The following is a 24,491-nucleotide window of genomic DNA, read 5'->3' on the forward strand; positions in this document are numbered from 1 at the left end:
ATGCATAAGATAAATTTGCATGCACTCCCAATGCATGCAAACTTTCTTGTGCATATTCATTGGGGGTCCCCAGGACAGGTTTGGGAAGCTCTGCTCTAGACTATTCTTTTGAGTTTTGCTAGATCCCTTCTCATTTTTCACACCTTCCTGATTGTCTATCCTGTTGCAAATTCTGGCATCATGGGCAAAAAAACAAACTTATCCTGATAACCATTCTGCCATATTGTTCACAAAATTGTTGAAAAAAACATTCCAAGGACCGAGACCTGTGGCATTTCACTATTAACATCCTTCTCCTTAGAGTGAATTTCAGCTAGAGTGGAATTTAGCTAGATTTTAGCCAACTATTACTTTGGGTGGCTCACGAGAAGTCCCTGTGAGCTGCTGCACTCACCCCAGACTATACTGCTGCCAAAGGTAGGCGTTAATTTCAGCCGGCACCGGGGAAGTGTACAGAAAAGCAGAAAAAACTGCTTTTCTGTACACCCTCTGACTTAATATCATAGCGATATTAAGTCGGAGGCCCCCAAAATAAAAAGAAATAAAAAATTAAAAATCTGCCTGCGGGTTGGAAGACGGACGCTCAATTATGCCGGCGTCTCTTGTCTGAACCCGTGGCTGTCAGCGGGTTTGAGAACCGAAGCCGGTAAAATTGAGTGTCTGCTGTCAAACCCACTGACAGCCGCTGCTTCTGTCAAAAAGGAGGCACTAGGGTTGCACTAGTGTCCCTAGCGCCTCCTTTTACTGAGGGCCCTCATTTGCATTTTTTGTTTTTCTGAATCGCGCGCCCAGGAGAGCGGGTGCTTGCCCGCTCTCCCGCGGGTTTTTCTGTACCGGCCTGTAAGTAAATAGTTACAATTTTATATCTCAAAATATATGAAAAACATTGTAAACCCCAAACTAGTGTGTGGAGCACCTGCTTGTAATTAATTATTCAGGGTTTTCTGTCACTGTGGATCCATTCATCATCTATATTAAGCCTTGAATCGAGCTCACACCCACTCCACCTATGTAACTGAAACAGGGAGTGTCTACACTGACATAGTAACTAATCTGTAGTACAGAGAAATATGTGTCCTGTCAAATTCTCTCTTTTATTCCTTAGCATTAGTAAATATATTTATATAACCTCCCTCATATTAAAAGCATTTCCTGTGCACTATGTTCGGTCCAACTTCATTGAACTCTTCAGCAGTGACCCACATTTGTTGGAAGGCTGAAAGGGAAGAAAGAATGGAGCCCCCCATCCAGGTGGATATTTTTCTCTCGGGGGGAGCAAAGACTTTCAGTGATGTGCATGCAGGAAGCATCTTCTTCATTTCTTTGGCAAGCCGCTCAGACATGCCAGGGAAGAGGCTGGACCCCCCAGATAGGACTATGTTGCAGTAGAACATAGCTCTGAGGTCAATATCACACTTCATGATAGTGTTGGAGCAGAGTTTGTCAATGCCTGGTGCTTCTATGCCGATACAGGAGGGGGCAAATAGAATCTCTGGGCAACGGAACCTCTGGTTTTGCACTTTCACCAGGCTCCCATCCGGAAGTTTGTACTCTTTCTCTACCTCACTAGGCATCTTGGCTATCTCTGTTTCAATGTCTATAGCCACATAGCAAATCTTCTCCTTGATGTCCCTGACAATTTCCTTCTCAGCTGTGCTTACAAAGGAGACCCCGCTTTCGGTCAGGATACGCATGAGGTAGTCCGTGAGATCTGCGCCTGCCAGGTCCAGTCGCAGAACAGCATGGGGTAGGCAGTAGCCCTCAAAGACAGGCACAGTATGGGATACACCGTCACCAGAGTCCATCACACAGCCGGTGATACGTCCAGAGGCATACAAAGCCAATACAGCTTGGATGGCCACATACATAGCAGGCACCTTGAAGTTCTCAAAGAGCAGCTGAGTCATTTTTTCTCTATTAGAAAGAGGGTTCAAGGGCACCTCTGTCACCAGTATTGGCCTCTCCGAAGATCTCATCCTCAGGTCATTTTCGTATACATGCTTCCAGATCAGTTCCATGTCTTCCCAGGATGTCACTATCCCATGCTCCACAGGGTACTTAATGGACAGGATTCCTCTTTTGGCCTGGGCTTCATCTCCAATGTAGAAATCCTTCTGAGTGACTCCTATCATGACACATTTGGTTTTTGGACGGCCTATGATGTTGGAGTATGTGAATCGAGGTTTCATGTCCCCTGAGAGTCCCACCTTTATCAGACCTGAACCATTGTCTAAAACCACAGCAGGCTGAAGTTTTCCTACATTGCGCATTATCAGTGGACATCTTACTTCACAGTTCATGCTGCATCTACTACTCCTACCTTTTTCTTAGCCACATGGACACTGATGAGATCTGTGACACTCCCTCTTTGCTGCTGGCTAGGGTTGGACAGTGATATAGTGACAGTGAAGTCTTGGTTGAGACTCTGAGGTCACAATGTGTCTGCATCATTGAAACCTTCCCATAGACAGGCCTTCCTGGTACTTTCTCCTACACACAGACACAGATCCAGATACACTTTGCTACTGAAACTGAAGGAAACTTGGTATAAATGTTGTTTTTTTATTGCTATTTCTTTGAGAAAAATTCCACAGGAAATGTCTGACTTTTGATTAGTTACTTCATCCCCTTGTTCAGTTATTTAGAAATTCAGCACAGTTATTCCTGGGTACTTTTCCTTCAGGCTAGTGGCCTTGGAACTGTAATTCTGCAGCTTTTTGACATTTGCTTGACTACTACATATTGTTTGAAAAACATATGTGATGAAACATTCCTTAGGTTAGTTTTCTAGCATACACTATAGCAAGCAGTAGAAACTCACTTTAACACTAATTCTCTGGCTTTTGATTGGCTGCTGTACTTTTGCCTGTTTGTTATGTATAAATTGATTTTCCAGCAGTGACCAACTTGATATAAGTAGCCCTGGTTGCTGACTCTGTCTAGGTCACATAATCTTGAGTTTAAAAAAGCAATCCTGTTATGAGTTTAAGCCAAAAAAGGAAGGTACAATTATTGGGGCCATGCAAGAATAATGATGCCATTCCATACTTTACCAACCTGTGGGAGAGAGTGTAAACTGGGAAAGAGGACTCAATTCTGAGTCCCTCCCACACTTTGAGTCACAGCGATGCAAAGAGACTTCTAGGTTTACTGGATAGAATCTGAGGACCTCTCTGCTTTTCCCAGGGATTTACATGAAGAGGGATTCCTATTTAACCACCGTAATCCCACTCTACCATGTTTACTTGTATGATGGGAATACCCAGATGGTCAGTGTGGCCCTCGGAGATTGAGAGGATAAAATGCTATTTCATTCCAGGTAGGTTGGAGAGTTGGGCATTGAATGTCCATTTTGGACATCCATTCTAGCTGTCATTACTGCCTAGGCCCCAGACCATGATGTCTCAGGCTGTGGTCCTGGATGAATTTATCCCCTCCCAGACGAATGGTTTGCTATCCTCTCGAAAGATGGACTCAGGCACTTCCAGGTTAAAGCACCTTAAGCCTTAACCCACATCCTTTCCTATTATGTTACAATACTTCCTGCCTTTATTTTTTCCAGCTATTTTTAGCTTCCAAGTTTCTACACCTTGTTAAATGTAACTTTACCTTATTCTCCTCTATTGTTAATCACTTTATTTATTGCTTCAGTTATCCTTGTTCTATGTAAACCGATCCGATATGGTTATCATTATGAAGGTCGGTATAAAAAGTGTTAAATAAATAAAATAAATATCAGGAGTCAGAGATATCAAAAATCTATCTTCTTCCTATATTAAAAAATGGGAATGATTTGAGAACAGGAGTTCCTAATTTAAATTTGGAAACCGATCTTACAGCATATTTAGAAGCCCCTACTGAAGAGCAGTTAGAACAAAGGGGAACTTTATTGGTATCTTTTGTTCATCCTGTAGAAAGGGATTTAGTTTTAAGGCTATTTTTGAAAAATCGTAGTAAATTGTATTACGGTCAAAAACTCTGGATTTATCCAGATATTGTGAAGGATCCACAGATTCGTAGGAAAATCTTTGTAGGGTTAGCTCAGGAGGCTAGACAGGAGCCCAGGTAAATATTAGGTATCCCTGTAAGTGTTTAATGCAACATAAAGAGAAGAATTACATTTTTTTATGATCCTATACAGATGAAAAACTATGTGGATAAATGTAAAGAAGAAACCAGCTCAACCTGAAAACTATATCAGGAGATAAAGATAAAGGCTGATGTTATCCTCCTATTTTCTTTACTGATTGCTTCAAATTGTTGTTCCATTTTCTTTATCCAGAGATCCTTTTGTTTGTTTCTTTATAACTAAAGAAGTGGATAAATAAGTTTACTGATTTATGCTTAATTGTTAAACTTGTCACTTTGTAAAATTGTTAAAATTGATAAAAAAAAAGAAATTAGCAAACCCGAGAGAGCGCTGGAGGGCCCTGATCCCCACCGGACTTGGCCAGTCCTTAATAGCTGAGACCTTCTTCGGGTCCATATGGAATCCAGTGGTGGATGCTATGTATCCCAGGAATGGAATAGACTCTTGCTCAAAGAGGTAGTGTTCTCTGAGGCGTTGTAGTCCGTACCGCACTTTCTTGCAATGAGTGGAGAAATCCTTGGAATACACCAGCACGTCGTCCAAGTAGACAATTACAGAGGAGTGAAGCATATCCTGAAAGACCTCATTTTGGAAGACCGCCAGAGCATTGCACAGTCCGAAGGGCATTACTAAATATTCATAATGCCCGTCGCGGGTATTGAAACCGGTCTTCCGTTCGTCACCTGGTTTTATTTGTACTAAATTATGCCCCTCGAAGGTCGAGCTTCATAAAAATCTTGGCCCCTTGCAGGCGGTCCAGGAGCTCAGGGATGAGCGGAAGAGGATACCTGTCCCAGTGGGTGATGGTGTTGAGACCACGGTAATCTATACATGGCCACAAAGAAAAATCCGGCTCCTGCCGGAGAGGTCGGGGGTCAAATGACTCCTCTCTTCAGATTGTCCTGAATGTGTCATGGCTTGAGTCTCAGGCAATGACAAGGGGTAAACTCGACCCTGGAGAGGAGTAGAGTCGGGTAGTAAATCAATAGCACAGTCAAAAGGCCAGTGCTCTGGGAGGGTCTCGTCCTTCTCTTTAGAAAATACATCAGCGAAGTCCGTGTAGTGAGCTGGGAGAGCCAAAGAGGTGGTTGCCAGAGGTATCCAGGCTCAAGGTAGTTCTGGTGAGCAGGAGGAGAAGCAGGCCGGACTCCAAGCAGTAATTTGGAGAGTCTCCCAGTCTCTGCATAGGGAGTGCTTTTTCAGCCAGGGTAGCCCCAACACTACAGGGTGGATTGCTTTTTCCAGAATGAAGAAGGAGATCTCCTCATGGAGAATCCCGGTGCGGAGGGACACTGGAGCGGTAATGGCAGAAACCCGGCCAGGAAGAGGGGTGCCGAGAATGGAGGATATTTGCAGTGGTGGAGTTCATGACAGCACTGGAAGCTGTAGTTGTTCCACCACATCCACCAAAATGAAATTCCCTTTGGCTCCCGAGTCGATGAAAGCCAAAGTAGGGAACGATCCTCCCCATGCACTGGGGAGCAGGATTCACATAGCCTAGGGTCAGCTTCCCTGTAACGCCTAGGCTTGGGAGTTTTCTGGATGCTCCTTGCACTGAGCCAGCAAGTGACCCTTGCCACCGCAGTAAAGGCATAGGCCCAGAGAGCAACGTGTCTGCCTTTCTTCAGGAGTAAGAGGACTGCGGCCCAGCTGTATGGGTTCTTCTCCATGCGACAAGTTGTGCTCGGCAGGAGGAGGAGCCAGAGGTCGAGAGACAGAAGGAGCCAGTGGAACTGGTCTACGTCTGGGTTTCAATTCTCGGGCTCGCTGCTGTAGACTGCGGTCAATCTGCCCAGTCAAGTCAATCAACGCCTCTAGATCATCAGGAAGTTCCCAGGCAGCGAGTTCGTCCTTGATCCTTGAAGCCAAACCTTCAAGGAAAATACTTCGCAGGCTGTCCTCCCGCCAGCCCAGTTCTGAGGCCAATGTGTGGAATTCGACTGCATAGTCTTCCAAGGGCCCTGGCGTTGATGGAGGAGCTCAGTGGCAGCTATGGACTGTCAGGCTGGCTTGTTGAAGACCTGCTTGAATGTGTGGTCAAACCGCTGAAGATCCCAGAGCAAGGAATCGCCTCGCATCCACAGAGGAGAGGCCCAAGACAGGGCCCTGTCATCCAATAAGAATAGGATGTAAGTCATCTTGATTTGGTCACATAGAAACTGCGCAGGCTGAAGAGAGAAGCACATAAAGCAGTGGTTAATAAAACCCCGGTACTGCTTAGGATCCCCAGCGTAGTGGGGTGGTGCTGGCAGATGCAGAGAGGTAGAGGGCACCGGTGCCAGAATAGGAGGCGGAGCTGCAGCCTGGGGAGCGGAGTCCACATGGTTAGCCAGTTGTTTAACTGTGGCTGCCAAGAGATCCAAGCAATGTTGCTGCTATTGCAAGTATTGAACCATACCCGGAATGGCCTGGTGGCTGGAGAGGTCCACGGCTTTGGAAAACTGTTGGAAATGTGGACCTCGGAGCGGGGACCAGGAGATCTGACAGGAGCTTCACCTATACCAGCCCACGTTCCCCGCAGGTTGAGCCCTTGGGTGCCAGGGCCAGCAGGACTTAGGTGAAGATCTCCTGGTGGGGGGAAGTCCAGTAGGTGGTCCAAGTCAAGACTGGCGGAGGTCCAGAGGAACGAAGACAGTCCAGAAGTCGAACCGGGTAGCAGCGATGCAACATGATAAATCAGGCCAGAAGTCGGGTCAGGCAAAAGACGAGCGGAAGCCAGAGAACACGGCAGAAGACAGGAGAATCCAGATACCAGGCCAAAGTCAGAACAGAGTAGACAACCGAAGGGAGGAGCAGGAGAAGGAGCGGAACCACAGAAGCAGGAACTCAGGAACGGGTACTGGAACAACCAGGAACAAGCACCTAGCTACTCAGGATGAGCTGACCTGTTGCCAAGGCAAGGAAAGGGTGTCTGGTGTGGCCTTAAATAGGCCCTATCTGATGTCCATTTTGGGGCTGGGCCTAGGTTTCCTGCCGCGGCCCCTTTAAGCGTCAGGCTCAGGCGCATGGGTGCCTAAGGGGGCGGAGTCCCCGAAGAGATCGGTGGCGTCCTGTAATGGAGCGGGGAAGGCAGCAGCTGACCCCGGTGTCTCCCAGTAAGGGAAGGGGGTTCCCAACAGCAGCATGGATTTACCAGAGATAAATCTTGTCAAATGAATCTGATCAATTTCTTTATGTACCAGAGAGTTGGATCAAGGGAGAGCGCTAGATGTAGTACACTTGGATTTCAGTAAGGCCTTCGACACGGTTCTGCACAGGAGACTTTTAAATAAATTGATCATCCTGGGTATGAAATGTAGAGTTGATTAGAAACTGGCTGAGTGAGAGGTGACGAAGGGTAGTGGTAAATGGCGTTTTCTCTGAGGAGGGGCTGTTACTAGCAGCGTGCCTTAGAACTGGTTTCTTTTATCATTTTTGTGAGAAACATAGCAGAAGGATTACTGGGAAAGGTTTGCCAATGATACCAAAATTTACAACAGGGTTAGTCAGTCAGGAAAGTGTTGTAAACATGAGGAGGGGGGGATCTAGTGAAGCAGCTAAGATTTAATTCCAACAAACGCAGAGCAATGCATTTGGGCTGCAAAAACCCAAAGGAGAGGTGCAGTATTGGAGGTGAAATTCTTCTAAGTTCAAAAGAGGATTGAGATCTGGAGTGATTGTATCTGATGGTGGCCAAAACAGGTGGATATCGCAATGGTAAAAGCTAGAAGGTTACACTGGGGGAGGAATGGTCAGCAGATATTGCCCCTGTATGGGTCTGCGGTGAGATCTCATTTAGGATACTTTGTACAATTCTGGATACTGCACCTTCAAAAGGATATAAATCAGTTGGAGTCTGGCCAGAGGCTGGCTACTAAAACATAAGGGACTGGACTCAAATATCTAAACCCTGGAGGAAAGACAAGATAGGCAAGATATGGTAGATGTTTAAATATCTCGAAGGTTTCCATGCACAGGCGGGTGGCCTCTTTCAATGGAAAGGAGGCTGTAGAGCAAGGTGTCATGGGAAGAGAGTAAATAGGGATAATCTTAAGAAATATTTCTTTACAAAGAGGGTAGTAGATGCATGAAAAGACCTCCCTGCGGAGGTGGTGCAGGCAAAAGTGTTTCTCAATTCAAGGATGCATGGGATAAACACAAGGGATGGGAATTGATAAAATTAGATGCATGGGCGGAGCAGATGGTCTTTTTCTGCCATCATGTTTCTGTTTCTTTAGTGTTTAGCCATTATTGTTGTAAGGAAATGTTATTTCATTTTTAGTTTTTATTTTAATCAGATTCCTTTGTGTAACTGTTTACTTGATTATTCTAAGGATGGGTACGTGCTGTATTGACTTTGAATTATGAATGTTTTATCTATAAATCGCCGTGACCATTGGAACAGCAGTCAATAAATATTGTATAAATAAATTAACCCAGCACCAAATGATAACATTACCTGGCTTCAGCGGGAAAGCTGAAGTCTTCCTGTCCCGGGAGGAGCCTGGTCCCCTGCACCATCTGCTCGACCACGTTTGAAAGAACCCCCAGGAACCAGGGAGAGGCATTGAACCCAGTGCCAAGGAAGATTACATTTAAATGAATGTTGGGAGCAGCAGCTGGCGGTGTGAGGTCTCATTCATGTCACAGATCATGGGGAGGCGCCAGGGGAGATGAATACTTTTCAAGCAAAATTCTTCCTGCACCAAGGGCAGGTGCAACTGACGACCAGGACTCAGAAGCTGCAACACTTTTCAAATAAGCACATGCATGCTTTCACTCTGAGAAGTGCTGCAAAGCCCACGGGTAAAAGCTACACTGGCTCTGAGCTGCTGGGCAGTTTGTAAGACAGCCTCGACATCCCCTCTCAGAGTGAGTCTGTGCCAGCTCCTCTGCAGCTCTTACTTCTCTGGAGGGGAAGGGATGCCAGGAAAAGTGACATCAGAGATCAGAAGGGGCTGCTCCAAACTTACACAAACAAGCCACTTCCTGAGCAGAGACTTTCTAACACAGGAACAGGCTGAGCTTACCAAAAGCACGAGACTCCCATCCCGAGCCAGCTGTGCAACAGCAACTGGAAGAGAATCCAAGAAATACATTTTCACTTGGAAGAACTTGAGGATTGAGGTACGTACAAAACAGAGGAAATTCCGCATCACCAGGACAGTAGGAAACTGACAATAAGAAAAAGGAAGGGAAGGAACAGGGAAAGGAAAAAAATGGAGGAGGAGGAAGAAGAGAGAAGTGAGAGCACAGGAGAGAGAGAGAGACAGCACATATGCAGCAAACCTACCATACCATAACAGCACTGACTCACAAGAGCCCAACAGAAACAATGCTGCCTAGGAAAGGGCAGCCCTGCAAATAATATAAACCAAACAACCTGGACTGTTAGTCACTCCCTGCATAGAAATCGCACACTAGCAGAATACCCTACTACATGCACACACACAAAATATAGAGAGATTTTCACTAAATACATAATAAGTGACCATAAATTAAAAATAAACATTTGCAGACAAAATCTGAACTGGAAACCCTGAAGAAGCATGCAGTACAGTACTAGAGAAATAAAAACAAAAATGCATTTCCTCCTCTTAAGCAAACCAGAAATACATTAGGGCAAAGAGATACATATTCCCCAAAGCTGATTGGAAAAAAAAAAAAGATTTCCCACTAAAGATGATCAGGAAAACTTCACATACTCCTGGGGAAAAGAGGAAAAGCAGCAGCTATAGCCAAAAAAAAATGTACATCCTGCTACCAGGATTTAAAATGATCAGAGACGATGTATGATAGAGCCTTTCTAATTTATTGAGCAATAAACTTTCAAGGAGCAGAGTCCACGTCATCAGATGCTACAGCTGCCCCTCTGAAGATTTTCAGAGACAATTCAGATCAGCAGAATCTTGGCACTGTCCTTTTATTGTCCTTTCTGTATTTGTAATATTATTATTACATTTATTTTTCTTCTTTTACCACTTTGAAAATTATTCAAAATAATGCGTACAAACTTGCCCACAAAAGTTATACCTGCTCGTTGCTGGAAGTAACTTGAGCATGTTAATTTACCTGCATAATTTTGAAAATCAAACGTATACACATAAATCTCAACCCTGTCCCTCCCCCTGGATAAAAGTATAATCTAAATCAAGTTACACACATACTTTTGCGTACTCAGACCATGGACATTTTTAAAGCAAGTCATTTACGTACATAAACCCGTGTTTTATGGGCCAGATTTTTAAAAGGATTTACATGTATAAAAGGGTTTCTGAAAATTGCCTAGGTGTTTGTGCATGTAAAATTATGCACATAACTTGCACTCTTATTTTTACACCCCAAAAAATAAGGGGGTATATGTTAGGGCAGGGAAATAATTGACATGTGTACTTTTGATGTTCAGAAGTACGCTGCAGAGCAGGTGTAAATGTAAGTCTGAAGTTTGCAAGTACTTTTTAGATATTGACTTTAGTTCTATGCACACATTTATAAAATTACCCACTTTATGCATAAATTACCTTGAAAATTACCCCTTTATGTATTATATTGGCACCACATGTACAGACTGATATGCCAGTAACATTTCCTGAATCTGAGAGACAGACAAAGAGAGACAAAACAGCAAGCAAGAGAGAAAGAAGAGGAAGAAATAAAAAAGGAACAGAGCTTGAGTCCTGGTAATAAAATGTTTGCATGTCAATAGAGATTTATTATTTTTGCTACAAAGTGGAGACTCTAGTCGGCAAGTAAACTGCATATTGCCTTTTTCAAGCACGAGTCATAGGGTGTCTAACATTATTAGGAATCGCTGGTCTGTGGGGAGATGCTGCCGTCTCGCACTGCGCCCCTTGGCTCTACCTTTACAGGGGCCGCGGCCCCGGATGATGACGTCACTGGGATCCAGTACTTAAGGCCGGGCTGAGGCAGTGCTTCCTTGCCTTGGCAACAGGTCTCCATGCTAGTCGTGTGCTTAGTTCCTTGTTCTTGCGTTTCCTTCATGTTCCTGGTTCCTGACTTGTTCCTGCTTCATCTGTGTTCCTGTTTCTGATCCTGGTATCTATTCCTGCTCCGTGTCTACCCTGCTTGTCTGCTACCGATTGACTCCTGGCTTTGACCTCTGCTTCGTCTGACCATGCTACTGATTGACTCCTGGCTTTGACCTCTGCTTCGTCTGACCACGCTACTGATTGACTCCTGGCTTTGACCTCTGCTTCGTCTGACCACGCTACTGATTGACTCCTGGCTTTGACCTCTGCTTCGTCTGACCACGCTACTGATTGACTCCTGGCTTTGACCTCTGCTTCGTCTGACCACGCTACTGATTGACTCCTGGCTTTGACCTCTGCTTCGTCCGACCTCGCTACTTATTGACTCCTGGCTTTGACCTCTGCTTCGTCTGACTACATTCCTGCCCATCTCTTGGTTTGACCTTTGCCTTGCCTGATCATTCTCCAGCCAATTCCTGGTTTGATCTGCGCTTGTCTTGCCAGTCTTCCTTGCCTGTCGCCTGCCCTGACTTCAGCCTGCTCTACGACACTCCTGTTGAACTCACTCTGGACTTGGCCTTTCAGTCTTCAGCCTGTTCTTACTCGGGCGCCTTCTGTCTGCCTCCTGTTCTCATTGGTGCCCGGGTCTCCGGGACTCTGCTTCATCCAGATCAGTCTACTACCGCTGCTGGTCCCTGGCTGACTTCCTCTTCGTCCCTAAGAAGACCTCAGACGGAGGCCCACCCAAGTGCTCAACCTGCGGGGAACGAGGGCTGGTATTGTCGAAGCTCCAGCCGGCCTCCGTCAATCAGCCGGCTCCGCCTGCCAACGGTGGGGACTCGTAGGGCTTGCCCTGTGGGTAGCGCCAACCCCACCTCGGCGCAAGGGTCCACCTCCTGCGCAAAAGGCTGCCAAGGCCATGGACTCCATGGAAAGGTCCACCCTCCAGGCCATCCCTGGACTGGTTTCCAAGGTGAAAGAGCATGAACCCGGAAAGAGGTTCAGGTAGTTATCCAATGCTTGCTAGAATAGGGCAACCAGATGAACTCAGCAGGGATTTGTGCATGTTTGGAAAAATATAGAAAGTGGGAATAACGGGACGTTTTTCTATTAGAAAATCTGCTTCCTTTGGTGTTAAAAACTGATTGACTAGATGACACTAAAAAAGATGGAACTAAAGTCCTAATTTCATTTTGCAAATGTGAAGTGGGATGCAAAGGGAGTTCTTGATAGAAACTAGGGTCCATACGTTTTTTTATTCAACTAATAAAAGGCACTGCGATGGGAACCACAATCGCATGCCTATCTATATGTTTCGGCTAGCAATCTTTCATACATTCAGTTGTTCCTCTGTGCAGGTATGTGCTCTGGTTGTGTGGGTTCCGGTGGGTTTTTTTGACTAGCTGAATTTGCTATTGAGATACATTTTTTATTTTCTATTAGTTTCTTGTCCCTCCCGATGCGGCATCATAGTGAAACATGGACTTGTTGAGGGACTCATGACTTTGTGAATGTGTGTATTATACATGGACTGCTTCACTTTTAATAAAAAGATCATCACAATTCTCAATGTGTGGATTAAAATATACTTGGCTAACTGTCAAATAGATGCCATAGAAGAATGCGTTGATGAAAAGGATAATTGAGCAAACACATTGCCTCAACAGTTCCCACATAAAGATTAGCAACATTGGGGGCCATAGTGGCCCCCATGGCTGTCCCTTTGATCTGCTTAAAAAACTGTCCATTGACTGTAAAATGCTCTTTAATGCTAATTCATCTAATTTACAAATAAAGGAAGAAGGAACCTGTATCGTTTTGCTTTCCAAAAATTGCTTCTTCAGTGTCCCTTATTGTGCCCTCTTGGGGGATGATATATAAAAATGACTAAAATCGGATTATCAAAAGAACTTGAATGCTATTCAAGAACTGTAATTATATCAGAGGAGTCCTGAATATAGTATGTGCCATGACATCTGACTGTTCCCCAGTGCTCTCTAAAATCCTATCTAGGTGATGCTACCTTTGCACCCGGAAAACAAGTTACTAAGTGATCCTCACGCTGATCAGCCACCCAGCTATTTCCATTTCTAATGAAAAAATCACCAACTACCATGGCAGTCCTGACCCTTTCCTTCTGGGCACACACCTCGGAGAGATGTTCTTATTGTGAGATGAACATCTCCAGCATAGGTCTAGAGCTCTTAGAAGCATTATTTGATACTTATCAAGTTTCTCTACCCATCAGTCATCCGCCTGAATTGATTCCTTCTTTTTCCATCTTTCTTTAGATCCGGATGTCTTCAACAGCAGGAGACCATAGTGGCATTGTGGTTATCACTCAGGTCCTTCCACAGCCTAAACTGCTGGCACATGAACAGGCAGATGAAAGAGCCAAGACTGCTACCGCTATCCCTCGGCCCCTGGAGAAGTTTTTCAGAGGGGAGCCTAAGGCACTAGGGGTAAGGAAATACTTTTATAGCTATAAGCAAAAACGAATGAAAGTTAAAAGGATGTATCTGAGGAGGTGGCAGCTGTTCTCACTCTGCTGGGAATAGAGTGCGGAGATCATTCTAATAACAGGAGAAAGGTACTGTAGCTTTTGATTACTATTAAACAACCATTGACTATAACTGTGCTTTTAAAGCTTAGCCAGAAGAGGCAATGCTTCCTCAGTTTTATTTTTCATTTATTTTATTTCCAAGTTCTGATCGGAGCAGGGTATACCTGTGATGCCCTTGGAGCAGCCTGGGATTAGGGTAGGCTGGCGAACAGACCAGGCTGGACTCTGACTGCTTTTCATGGTTTATTTTCAGATTTATATCACAGAACAGAAGAAAAATGGCTGCTTAGCTCAGCAGACTGACAAGCAAAAGAAAAGCTTGCAAAACAGTCACATCCCTTAATTACAGCTTCCTTTTTCTTCCTGGGGCCTCCTTCTCTCTCTCTGGGCCTCACCTCTTATCCCCTAGCTCAGGGAAGCGCCCCACCCAAGGATCCCCTTCCTGTCTGTCTTAAGGTGGACCAGGCCAGATAGCTGGAGCCGGTCCCTTAAGGCAGTCTGAGGCTTTCTGTCATGTACTCTATCACAATAACATTAAAATATAATAAAATCACATTTAAAAATACAACACAATTTACAGTTGCTTGTAAATAAGAAAGTTGCTTGTTACTGATGTGAATGTCACCCAGTCTCTCATGAGTCAGGATACTCACCTTGTTTTAAACAATTCTGAATAACCTGCACCTCTTCCCTCTCCTCTGAGTCTTCTGTCTAGCAACCAGTTTAGTTATTCATATTAACTCCATCCATTCTTCCTATTGAATGGTATTAGTTTGTATTTAAGATAAACACATAATAGGTTGGCCACACTTCTATCACCCATTTACCATTCACAAGTTATTCTACATCATTCTGTGTTATTGCACAAGTGATTGGAAGGTACATTGCTCTCAGAAGTGTTTGTCATCAGATCCAGATTGACACTGCATGTAATGTTAAGGCCCGTTTCCTTCCTGAAAAATTGTATTTTGAGTAAGCAACTAATTGTGCATTTGTGATTTGGGGAGGGCAATTATCAGCCCTCTCGCTAAGCTTGCAGGCTCATGGGAGCATATGGAACCTCTCAGAAGCTAATTTTCAAAAGCTGTTTATCCATGTAAACAGCTACTTAAATGGGTAAAAGCGCTATTTGAAAATTGCCCAGCCTGTATCTGAGTAAAACTATACATGTACAGTGTAAGTACTTTTATCTTCACTGAGCAGAGGAGTTCTTGGAGGGAGGGTTTATTTATTTAAACAAGTGTAGAATCTGCAGCCTCCAACAACTTGTCCGGCATGGATTACATTATAAACATCCATAATATTACAAGCACATAAAACATTATAAACATCCATAATATTACAAGCACATAAAACCAAGTTTGCTTACCGTAAACGATGTTTCCGTAGATAGATAGCAGTCTGTTTTTGACGTCTGATTGACAGATCCCATAACAGCATGGCTAATTCAGCCCTGCTATCGATGGGAAAAACAAAACACGATAATACATCATTAGAAATATAAAATCCTCATCTATATCCACTCTTTCTACTGGTATCTTGAACATAATAAAAAGCCTTCAGTTCTATTCTAAAAATGACACGAAGCAGGTGGCACCTTTTAGACTAACCAATTTATTGAGGCATGAGCTTTTGAGGACAGAGTCTGACGTGGATTAGTCTATAAGGTGCTACACCAGAATAACACAAATATCCCTCTAAATATATGAATTACATGCAAGGCCCTGGGTTCAGTCATGACACATCTGATGAAGTAGACTCTGTCCTCAAAGGTTCTTGCCTCAATAAATTGGTTAAGTCTAAAAGGTGCCACCTGCTTCGTGTCATTTAAATAAATAAACAAACAAATAATAAATTATACTAAATTTGAAAATACAATCTGTTTTAAAAACAGAAAAATGATAAGAGCTGGAGTTTCTGACAGCACTTAGAGAATAGCCACTGCCATTAGCAATGGTTACATGGAATAGACTTAGTTTTTGGGTACTTGCCAGGTTCTTATGGCCTGGATTGGCCACTGTTGGAAACAGGATGCTGGGCTTGATGGACCCTTGGTCTGACCCAGTATGGCAGGTTCTTATGTTCTTATTCTATCAATTATATCCTAGCTACAGGGGAGCACTAGGAAGATTCTAATGCCCCATTTGATGACAGAGATAAGGATAATATTTTTTTGTTCTCCTTCTTGACAGGTAACTCAGATCCTGACCGGGATTATACAGATCCTCTTTGGGATCATTCTGACTGCAGGAGTAAATGAAAGAGGTTTTATCCTTCCAGCAATTATATTCACTGGGGTTCCTTTCTGGTGTGGGATTATGGTGAGTACATATGACTTTCTTTAGCAAATTAAAAGAATTAGAAAGCACTTACCTGAAGGAGATTAGGAAGATTTAGGGGAAAAGTCAGGCTGTTATTCCTTGGCTTGGTAGATCTAACTAATATTTTTTGGGAGTGCGGTGGTCGCTGAGGTTGTTATCCCATGGAATCTGAGCAGGAAAAGTTATGATATTGTTTGGGGTGTCGGGGTAAGATTTTATTCACTGGTGAAGGGGTAAGGAGTCAGGCTGTTTACATAGTAACATAGTTAATGATGGCAGATAAAGACCAAAATGGTTCATTTCCAAGTCCATCCAGCTCAGAATGATTCAAAAACGCCAACTGCGTCAGAAAATCGCTGTTCACGAGGAATATCAATAGTGAAGATATTTTCTGTGTCATGAGGAATATTGGCTTCGGAAGAAGTGAGACAAACTTGATGGCAGATTTGAAGTATATGGACAGCCTGGGAAAAAGTTGAATTACAGACGTTTTGTGTGGTTATTGTCCCCCCTGAGGAAGTAGACGGATGTGAAACAGGGGCCACTTGTTGGGGGTCAGACCACAGTGATAATATGCAAAGAACATTGTGAAGGACGGTTGCCCAGAAGGGAAAAGGCCAATACAAGGAAGTCAGCTGGATGAAGATAAATTGAGGATATACAACAGTGCAAGGCTCCATGTTTCGGCCAAAGCTCATTGATGATTATTTCTTGTGTAAGTTCTTACCACTGTTACTAACAGCCTCTCTGCTCTTGCTCACATATTGATCCTGTCTGGAATGAACAAACTCTTTATTGTACAAAAAGTTAAATCCATAGTGTTTTGTGTTTTTTTCGGGAGTTGGAATCAGAGGCCGATGGATGGACCAAGCACAGAAAATTTGTTTTGTATACTTTGGGCCTCATTTTCAAAGCACTTTACCGCGTGCGATAAATTCGCAAATCGCGTTAACAGCTGTTAACGCGATTCGCGAATGCAAATTAGTCATTTGGTATTCAGGGGGCGGAGTTGGGGCGGAGCATATGTAAAGCGGGAACCTGTGTATCGTGTGCGGCGAAACAGCCGCAGTGTTAGCGCGGCTGCTATCGCGGTTTTTAACTACAACTCCAACTTCGCGTTATGGACTGCGCTACGGGCCAGAAAAGGATTATCGCCATCCACGATAGTTCCAGAGAGAGAGAGAGAGAGAGAGAGACTTACTATAGTGCCTATGCCCTACATAGGTATTTGAATCCCTATGGGAGGCTACCTACTAACTCGGGGTGGGGATTAGGTATGAGCGTCGGGGGTTGGGGGCCACTTTCGCATTCCACATGAGACCTACGGACAGAACAGTGGTCTCTAGTGCAGATTTGCTGGCCGTCAGAGTGAGGACGCTCACTCCAAGAAGTGGTTTGGGCAACGTTCTCTCTACCTAGCTTGATGGACACTCTACCTGGGCAACAACATGCTAGGTGGAGAGAATGTTGGCCAAATCTCCTCTTGGAGTGAGCGTCCTCACTCCGGCCAGCAAGTCTGCACTAGAGACCACTGTTCTGTCCGTAGGTCTCATGTGGAATGCGAAAGTGGCCCCCGACGCTCATACCTAATCCCCACCCCGAGTTAGTAGGTAGCCTCCCATAGGGATTCAAATACCTATGTAGGGCATAGGCACTATAGTAAGTCTCTCTCTCTCTCTCTCTCTCTCTCTCTCTCTCTCTCTCTCTCTCTCTCTCTCTCTCTCTCTCTCTCTTTCCTCCCCCCCCCCCCCCCCCCCCCCCCCCCCCCCCCCCCCCCGAAATGGGCTGTCTGGGACTATCGTGGCCTGCGATGATTGAAGTCCAAAAACTGGCAATTATCGTGCACCGCGATAAAAGACTGAAAGAATCATCGTGCACTGGGAAAACATCGCGTGCGGCGCTAATGTTTTCGCAAATGGCGAAAACATCGCCGCACGCGATGTTTCCCCACTGCACGAAAGAAGCTTCATTTGCATTGGGAACGCCCCCTAATGCGTTACCAATGCGATATTGGAAAATAAGGCCCTTTGTTAGTTTTCTTATTGAAGTAATAAAAAATCATAGTTTCCTTACCCATATCTGTCGTGTGCGTCAACGTACCTGGAATCCCTATGTCCTTAACATCCTTCCATGCACCTGGCGTGGGCAGTGCTGGCGTGCGTCCTCTCCCAGTGCTGGTGTATATCCCTTCACCCTCTCACAAACTGCCAGCATTTGTGTGCATCTCCTCACCCTATCACAAGCTGCCAGTGCTGGTGAATATCCCTTCACCCTCTCACAAACTGCCAGGGTGAGGACATGCACACAAATGCTGGCAGTTTGTGAGAGGGTGAAGGGATATTCACCAGCACTGGCAGCTTGTGATAGGGTGAGGAGATGCACACAAATGCTATCACAAGCTGCCAGTGCTGGTGAATATCCCTTCACCCTCTCACAAACTGCCAGCATTTGTGTGCATCTCCTCACCCTATCACAAGCTGCCAGTGCTGGCGTGAGTCTCCTCATCCTCTCTCAAGCCTCCAGCATTGGTATCCCTCCCCTCAGCCTATCTCACGCCACCCTTGCTTGAGAACCTGTTGTGTCAGTTTGGATGCACAGGAAGCCACGAGGGAACACCACTAATGCCTTTATATAGATGTCCCAGATTTGTGCATCCTTTTAACAGGGCCCCTGTCAGGCACTTAATGCATGCCCAGGTCCCGCACGTCAGCTATCCTCTTGCGATGCGCATAATGGCTGCCCAAGTCCAGGGCTTTTCATTGACGTCCAGGACTTGTGCATCTGTTTGCATGGCCCCTTGCGATGCAAATAATGACTGCCCAAGCCTTTGCATGTGCACTAGAGGTCCTTAGATAATGAGGCCCAGGCCCCACATATCCAGTCGAGGCCCTAGTGATGCACATAAAGGACGCACAAATCTGGGATAACTTTTTAGGGCCATGCCGCATATAATGAGCACACATTATTTGAACGTCCAAGTAGCCAAGAGCTAGGCTTTCCTTTTGTGTGCATGATCAAGCACGCCCGTTCAGCACGTCCGTCCGTTCAGCACGCCCGTTCAGCACGTCCGTCCGTTCAGCACGTCCGTCCGTTCAGCACGCCCGTTCAGCACGCCCGCCCGTTCAGCACGCCCGTTCAGCACGCCCTTGCCCAGACCTCAATTTTGTGTGGAACCTAAGAGAATGGGAAAATGCTGCGGGGATGAATGACAAACTTTTCAGATGGCTAAGTCTGACTCCTGGTACAACTTATAATATCTGATGAGAGGTGTCTGTTTTTCCCGGCCGGAAGGCACTGAAACCAGGACCTGGCAGATGCAACCTGGAGGAAGCGTAGGACCTCCTTTAATGCTCAGGCTTCCTTTCCATGTGACGTAAGTTCAAGGTATCATTAAAATAGTGTATAGAAGCAGGAATCTTAGCATTAAAAATTGTGTGCACTTTTCCAGCGCAGTAAAGGAAGGGCAAAAGAACAAAGTCAGCATGGCTTTACCCAAGGCAAGTCTTGCCTCACAAACCTGCTTCACTTTTTTGAGGAGTTAATAAACATGTGGATAAAGGTGAACCGGTAGATGTAGTATACTTGGATTTTCAGAAGGCGTTTGACAAAGTCCCTCATGAGAGGCTTCTAGGAAAAGTAAAAAGTCATGGGATAGGTGGCGATGTCCTTTCGTGGATTGCAAACTGGCTAAAAGATAGGAAACAGAGAGTAGGATTAAATGGGCAATTTTCTCAGTGGAAGGGAGTGGGCAGTGTAGTGCCTCAGGGATCTGTATTGGGACCTGTTCTTTTCAATATATTTATAAATGACCTGGAAAGAAATACAAGTGAGGTAATCAAATTTGCAGATTATACAAAACTGTTCAGAGTAGTTAAATCACAAGCAGATTGTGAAAAATTGCAGGAAGACCTTGTGAGGCTGGAAAATTGGGCATCAAAATGGCAGATGAAATTTAATGTGCATAAGTGCAAGGTGATGCATATAGGGAAAAATAACCCATGCTATAGTTACACAATGTTAGGTTCCATATTAGGTGCTACAACCCAAGAAAGAGATCTAGGTGTCATAGTGGATAACACATTGAAATCGTCGGCTCAGTGTGCTGCAGCAGTCAAAAAAGCAAACAGAATGTTGGGAATTATTAGAAAGGGAATGGTGAATAAAACGGAAAATGTCATAATGCCTCTGTATCGCTCCATGGTGAGACCGCACCTTGAATACTGTGTACAATTCTGGTCGCCACATCTCAAAAAAGATATAATTGCGATGGAGAAGGTACAGAGAAGGGCTCCCAAAGTGATATCCCTAGTAGAAAATTGAAATCCAGAACCTCCAGGGTAGCATTTTCTGAATCACTTCCTGTTTTATGCTCAGAACCCAAGAGACAGGCAGCACTCTGGAGTCTCAATGTGTTTATGAGATGATAATGTAGGGAAGAGGAATTCAGTTTTGTAAGGAACTGGACAACCTTTTGGGGAAGAGGGAGCCTTTTCTGAAAAGATGGGCTCTGCCTTCACCAAGGTGGAACCAGGCTCCTGGCATAACTTTTAAAAAGGACACCGCATTTTTAAAACTAGAATATGGGGGAAATCTGACAGTCATTCAGCAGCACATGGTTCAGAGGGATGGTTTAAAGGGGACTAAGAGCATCCCAATAGAAAGGTTCTAATAAAAGCAAAAGTAGTCCATGTGCCTATAAGTAAAGAAGAGGCTAAGTTAAGATTCCAAATGATCCCTCTCTACTAAAAAGCAGATTGCTAATATAAAGAAAAAACACTGAAATGTCTGTATGCTAATGCCAGAAGTCTAAGAAGTAAGATGGGAGAGTTAGAGTGTATAGCACTGAATGATGAGAGAGACATAACTGGCATCTCAGAGACCTACAAGGAGGATAACCAATGGGACAGTGCTATACCAGGGTACAAATTATATCGCAATGATAAGATGGGAGAGTTAGAGTGTATAGCACTGAATGATGAGAGAGACATAACTGGCATCTCAGAGACCTACAAGGAGGATAACCAATGGGACAGTGCTATATCAGGGTACAAATTATATCGCAATGATAAGATGGATCAACTTGATGTGGTGGTGTGGAGGGGAGAGGCATTTTATGATAGGCTTGGCACAGTGTCCAACAGGGCAAAGATCCTGCAGGAGACTAAATGCACAGTTGAATCTTTATGAATGGAAATCCCATGTGGGACTGCCAATGTAACACCAATTTTTAAAAAGGGATTAAGGGGTGATCCAGGAAACTACAGACCAGTGAGTCTGACATCCATGACAGGCAAAATGGTAGAAACGATCATGAACAAAATTGCTCAATATACAGTATAGATAAGCATAGTTTAATAGAGATGTGAATCGGAACCGATTCCGGTTCTGATTCACATGGTGAAAGTTTTCATGCAGTCCAATTGGTTTGTTTTTTTTATCGGCTGCGCCCGAGCCGATAAACAAAAGACCCACCCTGACCCTTTAAAACAGATCCCTTAGCTTCCCCCACCCTCCCAACCCCCACCCCCCAAACTTTTTAAAAGTACCTGGTGGTCCAGTGGAGGTCCTGGGAGCGATCTCCCGCTCTCGGGCCATCGGCTGCCACTAATAAAAATGGCGCCAATAGCCCTTTGCCCTTACCCTGTGACAGGGTATCCGTGCCATTGGCCGGCCCCTGTCACATGGTAGGAGCACTGGATGGCCCACGCCATTTTTAAAGATGGTGCTGGCCGTCCATTACTCCTACCATGTGACAGGGGCCGGCCAATGGCATGGATACCCTGTCACGTGGTAAGGGCAAAGGCCATCGGCGCCATTTTTATTAGTGGCAGCTGATGGGCCGAGAGCGGAAGGTCACTGCCGCGACCCCCAAGGGACCACTAGGTACTTTTAAAGTTTTGGGGGGGTCGTGAGGGTGGGAGAAGCTAAGAGATCTGTTTTAAAGGGTCGGGGTGGGTTTAGGGGTTGTTTTTGTGTGCTGTTTTTCCCGCCCTCCCCAAAACGATAAGAGAACCCCACAAACAATTTCGTGGGGTTTTCCTATCGGTTTCGTGGAGCCCCTGATTTGACGACTTTGAAAATATAGTACAATATTTTCAATCGTCAGAAAAACGATTCACATCCCTATAGTTTAATTGGACAAAGCCAACACGGATTTAGCCAAGGGAAATCTTGCATCACCATAAGAACATAAAAATATAGGAATTGTCATACTGGGTCAGACCAAGGGTCCATCAAGCCCAGCATCCTGCTTCCAACAGTGGCCAATCCAAGTCACTAGTACCTCGCAAGTAGCCAAACATTAAATAAATCTGTTATTGCTTATTAATTAATAGTAGTTTATGGATTTTACCTCTAGGAACTTATCCAAACCTTTTATAAACCCAGTTAAACTAACTGCTGTAATCACATCTTCTGGCAATGAATTCCAGAGCTTAACTATCTACTGAGTGAAAAAGAATTTTCTTCGATTTGTTTTAAATGAGCTACTTGCTAACTTCATGGAGTGCCCACTGGTCCTTCTATTATATGAGAGAGTAAATAACCGATTTACATTAACTTGTTCATGTCCTTTCATTATTTTGTAGATAAATGCTGTCTTGCTGCTCTCAAAATAAATAATCTTATTGACATGTATTGAATAGTACAGTACTTTATTGTGGGTATTTATCTATATGTGTGTGCTGGTTACTCTGCCTTGGTAGTGTGGTGTTACTGAATTGACATGATTTGTATTAGAAGGGTATTAATGTATTACTATGATACTTACACCAAATTCCTTGGCCGTTTCTATACCCTGGGAATGTAAAATGATAATATCTTTTCTATTTCTTGAACAGTTTTCAATCGTGAGATTCTTACCTTGCCTCTCTCCTCTTTCTCTTGACAGTACATTGTGTCTGGATCTCTGTCTGTCGCAGCTTCCCGCAACCCTGCCATACGTCTGGTAAAGATTTCTTCATGTCATAGGGTGGGAGGGCTAAACCAGTGTCCAGGGGCCTCCTAATAGCTGGAAATACCAAAGAATAGTTTTGGGTTTTTTGTCTCTTTGCCCTCAGACTTCTTTTATTGTTTCTGAAATCCAAACCAGAGTACATAAAATTAAAACAGTGGCTGGGAGTCCACTTCTGTGAAAGTGGTCAAGCAGATGGTGCAGGAGACCAGGCTCAAACGTTTTTCTTTACTGGACAGGGAACTACTCACCTAACAAAAGTCCTTAAGTAAATGGCTTAGGAAAATTATTGAAAAGAGCAGCTGCAAAGGTTTGCATAAGGCATAGACTTTGAATAAAATACCATTTTGGAAGCCCAGACCAGATGTATTCCAAGCATTAGAAAAGGCAGAAGGATGGTTAAATGACTACCAGCACGGTTAAAAGGTGAGGTGAGAGAGGCTATAATAGCTAAAAGAACATTTTTCAAGAAATGGAAAAGGGATCCAAATAAAGGAAACAGCATAAGCACTGGCAAGTTGGATACAAAAAAATTGATAAGAAAGACAAAGAATTTGAAAAAATGCTTGCAGAGGAAGCAAAAACTCTCACAATAAAACCTTTTTCAGGTACATTCAAAGTAAAACTCCTGTGAGGGACTCAGTTGGACCATTAGATAATCAAGGGGTAAAAGGGGCACTTAGGGATGACAAAGCTATAGCAGAGAAACTAAATGAATTCTTTGCTTCAGTCTTCACTGAGAAAGAAATAAAAGGAATACCCATGGCCAGAAATTATATTCAAAGGTAATGATTCAGAAGAACTGAAACAAATCTGTGAAACCTGGAAGTTGTACTAAGGCAAATTGACAATATAAGAGTAGCAAATTATCTGGACCAGATGGTAATACAGCCCAGAGTGCTGAAAGAAATGAAAAATGAAATTGTGCACCTGATATTGGTAATTTGTAAACTATCATCTATGGTACCTGAAGACTGTAGGGTTGCTAATGCAATGCCAATTTTTCTAAAAAGGATCCAGGGTAATCCAGGAAACTACAGGTCAGTGAGTCTGAAGTCTGTGCCAGGTAAAATGTCAGAAACTATCCTAAAGAATAAAATTACTGAACATATAGATAGGAATAGTTTAATGGGACAAAGCCAACATAGATTTAGCCAAGGGAAATCTTGCCTCACCAATCTGTGTAAATCAGCATGTGGTTAAAAGTTATCCAGCTGATGTAGTGCTAATCAATGGTGTACTATTTCTTTTTACTTTTAGGAGAACTTTGTTAATCTAATTCTTCCTCTTTCAATTGTCCTGTATTGTAATCCCTGTTCATTGTAACTTCCTTTCTTCTGGTTATTGGTTTCCCCTGGTTATACTGTAAACCGGTACGATAAGACTTTGTCTTGAGCATCGGTATATTAAAAGAATTTAAATAAAAATAGCGTTTCTGGATTTCTAGAAAGCATTTCACAAATTCCCTCATGAGAGACCTTAGGAAATTAAAAAGTCATAGAATAGGGGGAAATGTCTTTATTGTGGATTGGGAAAATAGAGATTGAGGCTAAATGGTAAATTTTCTCAATGGAGAAAGGTGATTAATGGATGTCTC

At 44.0% G+C, this 24,491-nt stretch overlaps 2 protein-coding genes across 3 annotated transcripts in view; one reads left to right on the plus strand and one right to left on the minus strand.

Moving 5' to 3' along the window:
• Positions 1-1,134: 1,134 nt before the first annotated feature.
• Positions 1,135-2,394, minus strand: LOC115075185 (actin-85C-like). The gene has a single exon (XM_029575421.1). The coding sequence runs from the start codon at positions 2,298-2,300 to the stop codon at positions 1,140-1,142; it is 1,161 nt and encodes a 386-aa protein (XP_029431281.1). The 5' UTR covers positions 2,301-2,394; the 3' UTR covers positions 1,135-1,139.
• A 6,583-nt stretch (positions 2,395-8,977) lies between these two features.
• The window catches only part of LOC115074684 (membrane-spanning 4-domains subfamily A member 4A-like), a 39,584-nt gene continuing 24,070 nt past the window's right edge, over positions 8,978-24,491 (plus strand). For both annotated transcript variants that reach the window (XM_029574375.1, XM_029574377.1), the window contains exons 1-4: positions 8,978-9,196; positions 13,350-13,520; positions 15,814-15,942; positions 22,832-22,888. In XM_029574375.1, coding sequence (XP_029430235.1) covers positions 8,993-9,196; positions 13,350-13,520; positions 15,814-15,942; positions 22,832-22,888 — 561 coding nt within the window. In that variant the 5' untranslated portion in view covers positions 8,978-8,992. The remainder of the gene's footprint in view (positions 9,197-13,349; positions 13,521-15,813; positions 15,943-22,831; positions 22,889-24,491) is intronic.

This window comes from Rhinatrema bivittatum, chromosome 13, assembly GCF_901001135.1.
Source record: "Rhinatrema bivittatum chromosome 13, aRhiBiv1.1, whole genome shotgun sequence".
In the NCBI taxonomy this organism is placed as follows: domain Eukaryota; kingdom Metazoa; phylum Chordata; class Amphibia; order Gymnophiona; family Rhinatrematidae; genus Rhinatrema; species Rhinatrema bivittatum.

Excerpts from the sequence above, each read along its gene's own strand:
- LOC115075185 (XM_029575421.1), bottom strand. The coding sequence starts at position 2,300 with ATGAACTGTGAAGTAAGATGTCCACTGATAATGCGCAATGTAGGAAAA.